This window comes from Lonchura striata, chromosome 1 (assembly GCF_050655825.1).
Source record: "Lonchura striata isolate lonStrDom1 chromosome 1, ASM5065582v1, whole genome shotgun sequence".
NCBI classification, from domain to species: domain Eukaryota; kingdom Metazoa; phylum Chordata; class Aves; order Passeriformes; family Estrildidae; genus Lonchura; species Lonchura striata.
In genome coordinates, this window is record NC_140703.1 from 62,944,608 (window position 1) to 62,958,917 (window position 14,310).

Below are 14,310 nucleotides of genomic sequence, written 5' to 3' on the forward strand. Positions count from 1 at the left end.
CCTCTGCGCAATCTGTGCCAGTGCCACACCACCCTTACTGTAAAAAAACCTTCTTTCTTAGTCTAAACCTGCCCAGTTTTGTTTTAAAACCATTGCCCCTTGTCCCGTCACCTTACAGAGCCTTCAGGCCAGAGCTGTGCTGCGACAAGCCCTTGGCTGCCGGGTGAATGGGCTCGGCTAGTTGCAGTGGAGCAGCCTCTGGGTGCTGCCGCTTGGTGGTTTGGCCACTTGTGCTCCTCGATTGCTGTGACCACCCTTCCTCTTTCACAGGGGATGTGGTAAGTAGGGCTGTTCTCTTGTAATGAAATCCTACAATAACACAAATTACCTAAATGGGGGAATCTCTTCTATGGATGGAGTCTGCCAAGTGTGCCCTGTGTCAGAGACCCTTTCATCTGAAGTTCCCACTACCTAGTGGGACATACGTGCTTTTTTTCCCCTTACACTGTGCTCTCTCTATTACTCTTGTGGTGCAGTGAGCTACCATTGTAGATATAGGTATATAAGTATGGCTGAAAAAAACTGATGTGTTTTAAAATACAGGGGGTACAGTCATTCTAGAGTTTTGCCTATGTAGAAAGAAGTTTAATAAAGGAGCAAGCTTGTTTTTTATTACATTTTCATAAGTAACTAGCTGCAGTCATGCTGGAATAAATTATATTCAACATCACAAATTTTGCAGAACGTGCTGAGCTATCTCTTTGACAGCAGAAAGTGCTTCTAAGCAAGTTGGCTTGATTTCTCGAGGAGGAAGCAAAAATCCGTAAGTTCCTGTGTCCCGAAGCTCAAAGGTAAAAGAATATTTAATGCCAAGATCATAAGCCCAGTCGTCAGATCCTCCAGGAGCTAAATCTATGTGAGGAAGGGAAAATAGAAAAATTGCCTGAAACCATAACTTTTTCTATTCAAAAGCTTTCTTCTGATGCTAGCAAGGATATACTGTCTTGCCTTTCATTGCAGTAAAGTCATACTTACAGATTGTTTGTGCACCAGCACCAGGTCTGTAAGTTTTCCAAGTTGTCCTCTTTATAGCTTTAGCTGCTTTTTGTGCCAGACTTTCCTGAAATTAAACAAAACATAACCTTTAAGGTTAAAAACCATTACCTTTAAGGCCTTGTGACAACAGATAAAATGTGCACAGTTAGAATTTACTTACAGTGTGCTCAGGATTTCACATAAAAATAATCACATAATCATATAAAAGGTCCTAGAAAACCCACTAAATGTGATAAAAGTTTTCAGCATATGCCCATGCTACAGATGGCATTTCTGCTGTAGACAGATAAAAAGTATGGATGGGACCTTATCCCCACTTCTGGCAATAAATTCTTGTCAAACCATTTGTTCTCATTCATCTCATATTTTTTTTATTTTCTGCCACAGTACTTGAGTCACTCTTTAATTAAGTAATATTGACAAATATGGCAGTAAAATAATTTAATTGAGACAACCCTGCTCTTAAACCATGAAGAAGACTGAAATGCCCATAAATAATCAGTGCACCTCTCTCTGCTTTACAGGGAAAGAGTAACTGTTCTGTTTTGAACTCCATTGTTTTCAGTGAGGGTTTGTGCTGTGTTATTTGGTGGTTCAAGAAAGTAAAATTCTATATATACAGGATATATTTTCCATCCTACCACTAAGACAATTTTAAATAAGTATCCCTAGCAAAAGCCTTAATAAAAGTAGTAAGTATCCACCAGAATACCTCATTGCTTAGGTATGTAAAAGGTGTTTTAGTGTAATGTACCCAATTAATTTTACAGTTTATATAAACCATAAAACATAATGAAGAATTTGCACATATGTATCTTTTCAAGACGTCCAGAACAACAGGACTCTGCTCTTCTAGCATCAGCTTCAACATGTTAAGTGTTGTTGATGTGTAATCAATCTGGAATAAATATTTTCATTTTTCTGTAGCCTTCAGAAGCAGCTTGCTGACTTACACACTACTAGACCAGCCCAGACTTTTTAAAGTTGTTAAGGACATCAAGAAAAATGTAATTTCCTAATTCTTGATCTTCACAGCATAGTGATTCCCTCATTACAAGATTGACCAAGATGGTGAATAGTTCTGAGATAAGTGTGAAACTTCTGGAGGTGGGAAGACTTACCAGCTCTTCATGGTCCTTGCTTTTGTTCATAGTGTAAGAATATGGAAACAACACCAACTGGGAGTAGGAGTGCATGGTTATGTAGGCTTTAATGGTGTCCTTGTGGTCTCTGACAAAGCGAGCCACTGCTTTTACTTCAGGCTCAGATTCTGGATAGGGTCCACAGTATATCTCCTGGCATTCAGAGTGAGATGCTCCTGGACCTTTAAAAAAAAAATGCAGTTTTACTCCTTTATTTCTTCACTTCTGCATTTCTGTTCATGAAAAATGTAAGAGTATGAAATGAGAGCAGAGTATGGTGCTAATACACAAGAAATCATGGATTCCACCATGCTATGGAAAGAACTTGCATCCATGTAGAAATCTCTGCAAGCCTAGCAGGATTTCTCACCTACTGTGCTCTTACAAACAATCAAGGAGAAGATGTAGGGAAAAAGCATTCAAAGACTGGATAAAAAATCTTAGACGAGAGGATGAATATTCTTCATTTAAAATCATCACATGTTTGAGAGATCACATCTTAAAATCTAGAAGAACTATAGGAAGAAGGTAATCCTACATTATTATTTAATTTTGTGGGAAAGCAAACTCCCAATGGGAAGCTGAGGAAACAAATGAAAATTTTTAAGAAAAATTGACACTGGAACAAATGATCAAGACGACAAATAGGATTCACCACTTCTGTCTTCAGAATAAGACCAAATAACTTTCTGGAAGCGTTCAAGATCTTTACAGGGGGAAAATGCATGTTTTTCTTGATACAACAGCTGTGGATGGTTTGGCAGTGGTCTAGAATGACTGAAATACATTTAGGAATTTAGTGTCAGCACTGAGTGAAGTCAGATCTGATCGATAGGGTAACATTTTAAGGCAGCTATTCTGCAGACTATGGACAAAACTTGACAAGTACTAAAGTGCCTGCCATAATTTAATATAGTCTTCATAAGAATCACTAAGGACCAAAAAAATCTTGGTCAGCTAGGCATTATGGAAGGATCACTGAGCTGATCAGTTGGTATACCACAGTGGAGCATCTACTCAGCTGGATAGTGCAGCAGGCCTTGGGTGACATGGCAAGGGCCACCTCTTCCCTCTTTCTTTCTTCCCACCTACAGCCACCCCAGGTGTGTCATGGTGTGATGCAAGGGGCTCTGTTGTGCTGGGAAGAGGTTATTCCATGGTGTGTCATCTGGGGATGAAAAATCCTGAGTCCCAGAAGGAATTATCTAAAGCTGGGAAAGATTTCACTGGTTCATAATAGATACTCAGCTACATTTGTCTTTGTACTAACTTCATGGAACAGTAGATGAAAATGTTTTCAAAATCAAAAATTGTAATGGCCAAAAGCAGGGGTTCAATAGGAAGAAAATTATATCCTACCACACCAGTGTGCATCAAAATTCCTGTTCATGTCAGTACCAATGCACTTGCTGTTACCGTGCGAGGAGCGGCTTTTTCTCCACAGACGATTCTATGGAAAGAGACACACAAGCCATGTTCAGGGAAAAAATGCTGGAAAAGTCAATGCACCGCCTCCCTGGTTAGTTAAATGTGACTTCTCATGTGCACCTATACAGTCCTGTGCTAGTGAAGACCACGGAAGATTCTAAAACAGTCTGCTTGCTAGTAAGGCTGGGTGATAAAAGGAAGTGTTGGGTAGAATCAGAAGTGATCACATTCTGATTTCCATGGAATTTGGATTGTGGAAGGAGGGCAGGAGACATACTGTTTGGCTAGGTATGTGAGTTTAGCAGTACAAATCCAACTTTCTGTGAGGAAGGATACAGAAATTCCAAGTACAGAATAAGTTTGGGATGTGAAGTTCCAGGATGATAACTATGCCCTAACCATGCACAATGATAATTCCCATAAACAGCAAATCAGTACCTTGAACAACCTTTCAAAGAAGGTTTACATACAGAGGGGTGGCTCCATGTGTATTCATAGCCATCCACGTTTATCACAGGCATGATGTAGAAATCAAAGTGCTCCAGAAGTCTTGTCATGGTCCGATCTCTCTCACGCACATGGATTGCCTTTAAAGCACAGGGGAAACATATTAAAAGCACTTTTGATTGTTATTTTTCTTACCTTCCTGCAATGGTACCTGGTGGTATGTGTAAAATAATTGTGTAATTATCAGAGCAGTCTACCCGAGTCTGATAAAGTTCATCATGTCATGGAAATGGTTAAACAGCAAAGAAGCTCTCTGCTCAGAAGCACCACAGGTTAAAATTGATACAGCCAGTCAGAGACACTGCAGTCCTTTAGTGTTAGTGGGTGGTCATGAGACAGAAATGAAGCCTATTATTAGGAAGGTTTGAGCTTTTGCTGCCTGTGTAAGTAATAGAAACCTTCCCTCCTGCCCAAAATACAGCAAGCTCCAAAATAACAAGTAATATTTCAAATGGCTGCTGTACATAACATTATTTATTCTGGTTGCATTGTGAGTTTAGTGCAACTGTATGACAAGAGTCAGTATGATCTACATTGCTAATTTTGCCTCACAGCTTCTTTTGAGGGCATTAGGGATACCGAACCTGGTTGTTGGTCCATGACAAAGAAATAAATTTTAATCTAGATGAGTCGGTTTGTTACTATTAGAGTAGACTAAGTCCTTCATCATCCTTGTTTTATCTTTATGCCTTACTTAGATCACCTTTTTTCATTTTAAATCCTTCCTAGTTATCCTCAGGCAATGGGCTTCCTCTGACTAAATGAGAAATGTCAATCTTTGTACAATCTTAACGACAAAATTAAATTATAATAAGTGGACCCATTATAAAGAATGCCTAGGATTTGCTAGGGAGAGCTGATGATTTTAGTGCATGTGTGCAGATATGTATTAATGTCAGATTTTAAAACATTGCTTCATGAAGAGATACAGAAACAAAATTTGAATTTAAACCACACAAATTAGATCAAAGGAATGGAGAACCTAAATGTTCAGCTTGTTACTTCTGAAAAATGCTGCAGGGACATGTCACTGGCAAAATGACAGCACAGCTGGTAATTATTTGGAGCAACATGAAAAGGGCAAATGCATTTCTATTCAGTGGAACCTTGCAAGCTGGGATTATCAGTGGGTCACAAGGTCCATTCAGCTGTATACATCCCTAATTCCTGCAATATCCTTTCAAATGTTTTAGGCATTGAGATTTTATAGTTGTGACTGATAGCAAAAATAAATACATTTATTTTTTTATTATTATCATAATCAACCACATTATTTAGTTCCATCATGACCAAAACATAATTCACATTTCAAGGACTTGTCTATGTTGTTTCTCTGACTATAGTACTGGTGACTGAAGTCCAGTGTCATATGGTTTATTTTTACTGTGAACTTTTCTTTTGTGAAAAAGTAATAATAAATAAATATCTCAGAACATTAACTGAGCAAAATGGGCAACTTTGTCTGGGCCAAAAAGGCCTCAGAAGCCTTTTCCTGGTCCATACCAGGGACTGGGTCAGCAGCTCAGCATAGGGAGTTGAGAAGAGATGCTTTCAGTTCAAAGAAGACCCAGGCAATCTATTTTATAATCCAGTTGTAAAGGGTGGATGTTGTTTCTTTTGGTGCACCTTTGTTCCCTCTCCTGAGCAGTGTCGATAATAAAGATACTAAAGAAAATGTGCCTATTTGTCTGTGGCCACATATCAAGGCTGGTTGATCTAAGCCTGTCCCATCAGTGATTAATCCACAGGCTCAACCCATCAGTGATCTTCATGACCATGAACAGGTACTACAGCTGGGTGTTGTTGGTCATGTTCTGGAGGTCTGACATGAGGGTGTCACTAGCAAAGGTAATACCTTCAGAAGAAGTTTGCTTATGTGGTTATTCTCTGCAAATCCAGAAAAAAAAAAAAAAAAGGAGCAGAAATAAAGAACATGGAATCAGGAGGAGCAGTAGCACAGAGGGTAATGCATCACAGCCAGTGGATTGCTGGTGTGGAGCTGTGCCATGTCTGGAGCAGGTAAATGTGGGGTACCTGTGGCTCTAGGAAGGCATGTAGAGAAGAGCCAAGGGTTGTAGGACAGCTTGAGCTCACCCTGTGTATCTTCTGACCTGCTCCAGGCAGTGCCAGTTGCAGTAACATGGACACAAGTCACCATGTGCTGCGTGACTCAGAGCCAAGACCACTCCAGCAGTCCACGCGGCAGTACAGACATGGCCCTAGTAGATTACCAAACACTGGTACTTTTTCTTGCATGCCCTCTCCATCCCTGACCGTTCATAACAATAAATGCCTCTGTTGAACTTGCTGCACATACTTTGAGGTTTCTTTCATATTTAATAATACATTTGAGCTCCTTTGCATTTGCTCCTAATACCTTTTTTTCACATGTACTCTTATCTACTGACACGCACACACACACACACATACACGCACACTGCTATGCTTGCAGTTTAGACATAAATATAATGTGTTGGTCTTGTGGGAGTAAATTGATTAAGGCTTTATGGATCCTACAATGCAATTGGACAAAGGTAAATGGCATCAAGATCTTTTGCTTTGCTTTGAAAACAGTAATCAGATGTGGTTATGTACTCACATGACCTGTGAACCACAGGCAAAAAGCAGGAGAAATCCATTCTCTAGCGTGGATACCACAGTCAATCCATATGGCATTTTTTGATTTTTCCTTGCTTTTAGAAATCTGACAAAAGAGAGAGTGTGTTCAAATGTCACCACTGTAAAGGGTACCACATAAAAGTGGAAGTGAAAAGGTAACCAAGATGGAAGAAGCATCTGTCTTGTAAGGAGAGCTCAGACTGATCCTGGGCCAGGATGCAGCCTTTGGCTAGGTTTGCATACAGTCAGAGCCATTCAGGCTGCTTGCAAAGTCCTAACACAGGCACCAAGAGGACAGCAAGAGCTGAGGTCAGATGAGTCTTCCATCAGCTGTGCAGGGCAACAAACTAGATTGGCTTCATCATCAACAGAGGAGGGCATCCACTATGCCAGTATTTCATGCCTTTGCATGATGGCATAGATGTGGTAACTTCCTTGTGACCCAGAGAGGAGCCTAATCTGGTCAAATGCATTTGCAACAGTAACGCATCTTACTAGAACAATTTGGGACTTCTAAAAATCACAAAAAATAAGAATGTAGGTAATAGATTTAAAGAAATGTTCTGGCCAAACCCCATCATTTGCTTACAGTAGTACTTGGAAAGTTTTTGCAGTAAGTCACAGGTGTACCTTCAGAACATAAAGCGGCCGCTTTTCATAGGATGATCCAATATATATTTTCTGGAGGAGATCAGAGTGGACTTGCACTACTGCCTCCATCCAATGATATATCTGCAAGGATTAAGTTAGTAAGTGGATTTTCTTTTTATTGTTTTGCTTCCTCCCTGAAAGTAGTCTAGATTTAAATTCATCCTACTTCCCAAAATTTTTATCTGATGAGAAAGAAAAACTAATAATTTAACCCACCTACCACATGCCTGACTCTAATTTTTGTTAAAACCAGCAGTAAAATGCAGCCACAACACAGTCCAAATGTAGCCCTGAAATTCCTGTTTAGTTATATTTGGTTCAATTGTTATTGATTTCATGTTTTAAATATTTACATGTTTGTTTTGTGACTTCATTTTTCTTCTGTATTTACTGTCTTTGAACCACAGTTTGAGGCAATACATGTATGAGAGATTTTGTCTGGTGCTTCTTTCTATCTCTATGAAAACGTTACAATAAAAAGAAATCTTAATTGTTGTGCAATACAGTGGTAATTATTAACTGCTGATGATTTAGTTCCCTTTATATCCATTCTCAACTGTGAGATAAATTTCACCCTTTGCATCTACACATGCTCAAAACAAAAACAGCTTACTTCTTTCATTGAATGGTAGTTTTCATAGTATGAGGAAGATCCACGAGCATTGACTGTGTCATTGGCAGTCTGTTTTTCAATAATTCCTTGAACATCTCCCAGCAAGACTCTGAATAACAAAGGAAGAGCACAACCGCCTGTTAAATAAATGACAAACGATTTTACAGAATCATTCATGACAACAAATAAAAAATACATACTTGTGTTGGATGGTCAGTTGCCTTAACTGAGCTTTTATGCTATTTATGTTGGATGCCCTGACATAGAAATGGACTTCTTTGCCCTTCTGGATGTTTTCAACCACAACTGGTTGCCAGAGAATGACCTACAAAGTTTTCAAAAACATTTTATTTTTTTTACTGAGGAAAGAAAAATTATTCTTACTATCATTTAATAAGCATTTTGGAAATAATCAAAGCATATGTTTTCAATTTAAGAGACCACTCATAACAAGCTGTTTAATGTTCCTTGTGATGTGTAGCATTCTGCTACTTCTGGAAGTGAAATGTGTGTATTTAAGAAAAGTTTATAATGACTTCTGCACAGAAATTCATAAATCAAGAACAAAGACAAGAACATAACATTTTCTGAGATAGTATTTCTAGTATAATAGATATATTTAGTTGGTTATTATGTTACATGTTTTCAAGTGTGCTGAGAGTTATTTTCCCTGAGGGTATTTGGAGAATTAATGAAGATCAGACCAGGCTTTGTAGTTATTGTAATCTTTGATGACTTTGATCAGGGAAGAAATAAGTGCCAGAAGGGGTTTGAATATAAGTCAAGTTGAAGAAGTAATACAGAGATTAGAAATTGGAGAAAAGTAAGAAAATTAGTTTGTTCTTGGTAAAATTAAATATTTTACAATAATAAAATCAGAAGTCAGCATATTCAATAAAAGACTGAAGCTTCAGAACCAATAATACAAAAAGACCTGGGGATTACAGTTAATAGTAAATTAGGCATAAATTTAGAGTGTGAAAAAAGTCAGCATAATTCTTGGGTGCATTTTTAGGGTATCATACAGCACGAAGTCACCAGACAATAGGGCTTATTTTTTTCCTTTATGGTTCAGTTGCACAAGGACTATTGCTTGAACAATAAATGGTAACCATTAAAATTGGTTGGGAGGTACTGTCTGTGCCTACCCTTTCCCTTTCCCTTTCCCTTTCCCTTTCCCTTTCCCTTTCCCTTTCCCTTTGCCATTCCTGTTCTGTTTTTTTTCTTTTAGATTCCCCAGTTTATAGTAATAGAAACAAATTGTCTGGTTTATAATCCATGAAAAATGTTTCATTTGCATATTCCCATAAAGGACTTGGAAGAAAATACCACAAGCCCTCTTTGCATTGAATATTCTGCAGTTCTTCTTCCTGACTTCTTGGTGCTTCTGTGTACAAGAAAGTGAAGAATCACAGTAGTAAAAAAAAGATGAAGGAGTGGAGATTTATATTGGTACAGAAAAAGAGATGTAAATGTGACTTGACTTCTGAAGGTGGAAAACAGCAAGGAAGGTTATCAAGACGTTTCTGAGAACTTAAAATAATTATTAGAACATGCTAGCAGGGACAGCAGAAGGATTTTAGGGTGGGCGTGAAATGAATAGGAGCCAAGAAAGACAGAGAAAGACTGGGCATAGACACCTTTGAAAGCTCTCAGTCATATGAAACCCATCTTCAATCATCCTGTAAATTATGTTGATTGAAAGAATGGTTACACTTTTGTTGCAGTGTTGACTTCAAACTGGGAGGGTATGATTGGACAAGAAAAGAGATGTCTCCATTTAATTAAATACTCCTCTATATGATGAAAGATAGAAGTAATAATAATACAAAAATATTATTTAAGATATTTTTATCTTCTAGATGCTACCTTTAAAAAAATACCACAAAAATCCAGTCCTGACCTTCAAAGGTGTGCAAGCCATATATAAGTCATGATCACACTGGTTAAAAGTGCTGAGGTTCTCTAGCAAACATATTTCTACTTACTGTGTGTTGGTATTTTCTGAGTTTTGCAGTGCCTTAATACACAAAATCAATTGCAGAAATATAAAGTTTGATATAATTCATTACTGAAACATTATGTAAACACATGTAAATCATAAGGTAGTGAGAAATTAAAATCAAGCATTTCCTGAGCTGATGTATTAAAACAAATGAATGAAAGTGGGCTAGATCTTTCTTGTGAGGGAGAAGCAGTATTAGGGCACTTGGGGGGAAAATTTGGCCTAGAGTTCAGAGAGCCAGAATAATCTGTTTACCTCAGTGGTGTTCAGTAAATCCTGAAGAGCTTCAACTTGTTCATTGGTTTGTGGGAGAGCCCACAAAACTTCATCCCTGAAAAACAAGGGTATTTAGGTAAAGCACAGGTACTTGGAGCAGCTCCAGTTCATGCAAAAGGGAAGAAGCAGGCTTGGCCTCTCTCATCTTCCCTGGCTTGTGTGCCATGAACTCAAAGACACTCCAATAGTGAAGATGCTGAATCTGGTTCCAACCTCTGCATCTACTAATCAGTAAAATCCATGCAAGAGATGGTGCAGGGCTTTGGTAACCAATATTTACTGTTGAACACTGAGATTGCTCCTGGAAGCTGGTACCAGCACTACAGCCACCAGCTCCAGCTAATCTACAGCACAGCAGCAGCAGTTGAAAACCAGATGAGAACAGGAAGATGGCTCTCCTATTGTGCCCTGAGCTTCTTGGTCACCATTCAGCAGAAACATCAGCCCTCCCAGTCTGTCAAAAGCCCTCACAGGTTTGGCAAAAAACAGACATGATGTTTTCTAGATGTGCATTACTACTTCAGTCAAGCTTTTCTGGTGTCCTTATATATGTTCCTCTGCTGGTTTTGTTTCAGATGGTCTGTACCACTGTCTTCCCCATCTTTCCCCAGTAAATTCTATTCCCCTTCTATTTGAAAACCATGGTTTGGACATGCTGTACATGACATGGTGCTTCCCAGCTACTCCATGCCTGATGCCACTGTTGGTGACAGAAGTGAAATTCAGAAAAAACAGCACTCTGCATTGAGTCCTGATCATCAGTGCCCTGCAAGTCATGTAGTTAAGAATTGCATTGTATAGGTAATTAAAATAATTTGTGTGTGTAGAAGAAGGAGACTCAGGGAATATCAGAACCCTCTTTCCATTTCCTGGTGGAGGTGGCTCTCAGCCATTTAATCACGTGGAACTGGAGGCACTGTATAAACCAGGCATGATCAAAGTCCCTGCCAGCCCTGTCTGCAAAGGCTGTCCTGAAGAGAAAACAAGCAGGGCTCTCAAAACTAGGGTTTTCAAGCAGCATAACATGATTGTCACAGCTTGTTGCTGTGACTGATTTCAAGCAGAAACCTGACAGCATCTGGCAACCAGGTGATTCATCTTTACTTTTAGCCAGGCTCCAAGCAATCACTGTTGTTTCTCATGCAGAACCAACAACACGCCAACCCTATTTTTGCCTCCACCATCATTTGACAGAACATCAAAAACCAATCAGGAATAGGCAAGGTGGGCGGTTTGCCTATTTCTTTAGTGCACTCTGAAGTGTGTGTTTGAGGCTACTTTAAAAATTGATGTCTTCTTATAGCTGAGGTAGTCTTTTCACACAGGAGCCAAAAAAAGGCTTGCTGCATCTGGTTCCATTGCATGATTCCCACAGCCTGAGAGCACCATAATGGGGAAGCTGATGTGTATTTGTACCCCACCATTTGTTGCACAAATTTTTTGTCCAAGTGTGGTAAGTACTGAACGGTTGTTACAATTCCTCCCTAGCTCTCGTGATAAGACCTGAATACTCTGAATAAGCTGATCAGAATTCTGCCCCTGCACTTCAGTGTAGCAAGTATTAACAGCCAAAACTGTAGTTGTTGCCCCTCTCAGCTGCTCTGCTTTTCTTTGGCATTGTACCCTCTTTCATCTGTCTTTTTTCCCATTCTTTGTAGAAAACACCCAGACAAAAAATTTTAATTATAAACCCTTATTACCAAGCTCAGAATCAGGCCTCAATCCCCAGTTTCTTTGCCCTGCCTGCTGCCCCTGGACAGGTGGACCTGGTCATCTCAAATTCACCTCTTTTCTTTGTGTTCTCCTGCCCTCTTCCCTGATTGCTTTCAGTTTGCCCTTGAAAAGAGCCTTCTCATTCCTTTTTCCAGTGTTCTGCCAGAGACCCATTGAGCTCTGTCCCTGTTTCCCATATATTTTTCCTTTCTGTTTTACCTCTTGGTAGAAATCCAGCTGCCATCCCCACACTACCTTACTCAGATCTTACCCTATAAGTTACATTTCTGCTAATCTTAGGTGGGCTTGATGTCTTCATATGAGCTAGGCACTATCTTAATAAAGAAACAGGCACCCTAGGGGTTGGGTTAACCTGAGATAATTTAGATGTGTGTGCTAACCTGAAATTAATTGCCCTATAAATACACTTATTTTTGCCTACTAGCTGTACAGAAAGATGAAGGGGACTTATTCCTACACAAAGCTGTGTAAAAATTCATCTGATCAGATAAATCTCATTATTTTAGCCATTTTCATAACGGGCTGGGGCGATTAGGCTCCTGCTTTCTAGTGGGGATCACCATATTCTTCTTTAAGAGTCAGATATTCAGTGTTCTATTTAAACATGAAATAAATAAATCTTCAAATAGCACAGAACAGCATTGTTCCACTGAATTCACCTAAACCCACATTTGTTTCCCCCTACTTTAATCCTCACACTTCCATAGCAATCCACAACAAAATATGATTGCATCACAAAGGGAGAGGAAAAGCGTGAACTCAATGGTGGTCATCTTTCACAAGTCTGCAGAGTGGTGCAAAATCACAGAAGGGATACGAGAAATAATTCACATTTTATTTGTGTAGATATTTTAATTCTGGGAGTAGGTTGTATTTAATCCTAAATTGTTCAGCTTTGCTTAAAATCACCACATGAGGAACTTATCCTTTTAGTTCTACTTATTAAAACATTTCAGGTTTTTAAACCAGTGGTACAGGCAGAAAATAAAAGCACTTTGCCTGTCTTCATCTCTGACATATGTTCTCATGTTTTAAGAAAGCATTTGGTTTCAGGGCATTTCTGAAGTTTATCAATAGGTAACAATAAAGCTGCTTCTGAAACATTGTACAAATACCAAATGGTTATTCAGAAATGATTTATGCCTGGAAAAAACATCATAAAAGCTGCTTTGGAAAGAAAACAGATTGGTAGCACTTTCTGAAATGGTTTCTCTTTCTACCTCAAGAAGTAATTCATTTAAGATCTTGTTTTAAGGCAAATGAAGCAAATTATTTTTCCTATTAAGTTTCAAAATGCCCTTTATTGGCATTCAAAAGTACTGAATGAACAGAATTGATTTGCACTTAGACTGAAAAGAGTAGTCTTAATATGATTAAAAACATAGGATTTATGGATGCAAAGAAGACTTAAAATAATTTCATTTCCCCTACCATCTTTATGTTAAATTGAACCACATATCCAATTACAAGAGCAATAAATATATGTCAGCCTTTGACAAATGTTTTCTCATACAACTCAGAATTATTTTGCATCAATGCTTTCCCACCCACTACACTCTAGAATGCCCAGTAGCATCAGTAGATCTTTACCTTGGAATAGTGAAGACATACTTCTCTGGAACCAAGATAAAAAAGGTGAAAAAGAGCAAGTAAAACTTCATCTTCATGTCATTCACAACAAAACCAAATGCAATAGGAAAGCCAAGGGTTCAGGACCCACATTATTGATTTTAAAAATGTTATTTAAAGAGTAGTTAAAATTTAATATTGCTTCTCACTTCAACCCCAAGCTCCTGGTGGCTAAGTCAATATGACAAAGCTCCCTGGGGAGGTGCTGCTCACACTGATGTTATCCATGTACGAGAGGATAAAATACATTTTGAACATTTTCATATTGACAAATCACTTTGTCATTTCAGCCTTTTATTTTATTGCAGCTACAAACCACAGACATAAGATTGGACAACAAGCACAAAGCTTTTGTAATCCTCTAGTATTTCTGGTGGTCCAGCAGCATGCTGTGCATCCAGCTCTCTTATAAGACATCACAGTCAAGCATGAATCTGGTTCAAAGCAGTGGGAATGAGGTTAAGTCCAAGCAGAAAAACTCTGATCAGGAAACCTTCTTTTCCTAGCATTTGCTAGCAGAGAAAACAAGGAGCAAGTGAGACATATGTTTTTTAGTGTTTTGTCATCCATGTATTTTCCTTATGGATGTCATAAGGATTACTTTTCAAGAAAAAGTACAAGTGACTCTTCATCTCATTATTACTAATTTTTGCATGCCCCCAAGATTGGCTTCTCGTTTCTCTATCCACAGTTATCTGTACAGGACATGC

General features: G+C 38.7%; 1 protein-coding gene across 1 annotated transcript; it reads right to left on the bottom strand.

Moving 5' to 3' along the window:
* Positions 1–563: 563 nt before the first annotated feature.
* Positions 564–13,698, bottom strand: CPB2 (carboxypeptidase B2). The gene is made up of 11 exons (XM_021528452.3): positions 13,562–13,698; positions 10,217–10,292; positions 8,157–8,281; positions 7,957–8,065; positions 7,323–7,424; positions 6,673–6,777; positions 4,037–4,153; positions 3,498–3,588; positions 2,118–2,320; positions 976–1,060; positions 564–852 (listed from the first exon to the last, which is right to left on the bottom strand). The coding sequence occupies exons 1-11, from the start codon at positions 13,636–13,638 to the stop codon at positions 668–670; spliced, it is 1,275 nt and encodes a 424-aa protein (XP_021384127.1). The 5' UTR covers positions 13,639–13,698; the 3' UTR covers positions 564–667.
* Positions 13,699–14,310: the final 612 nt, after the last annotated feature.

What these genes read in the sequence shown, in the direction of transcription:
- CPB2 (XM_021528452.3), bottom strand. Translation starts at nt 13,638, where the DNA reads ATGAAGATGAAGTTTTACTTGCTCTTTTTCACCTTTTTTATCTTGGTT. An exon ending in ACTACCATTCAATGAAAGAA is followed by an intron (nt 7,425 to 7,956) that starts GTAAGCTGTTTT and finishes TAATCCTTGCAG; the next exon opens with ATATATCATTGGATGGAGGC. An exon ending in TTTTGATGCACACTGGTGTG is followed by an intron (nt 2,321 to 3,497) that starts GTAGGATATAAT and finishes TTTTTTTTAAAG; the next exon opens with GTCCAGGAGCATCTCACTCT.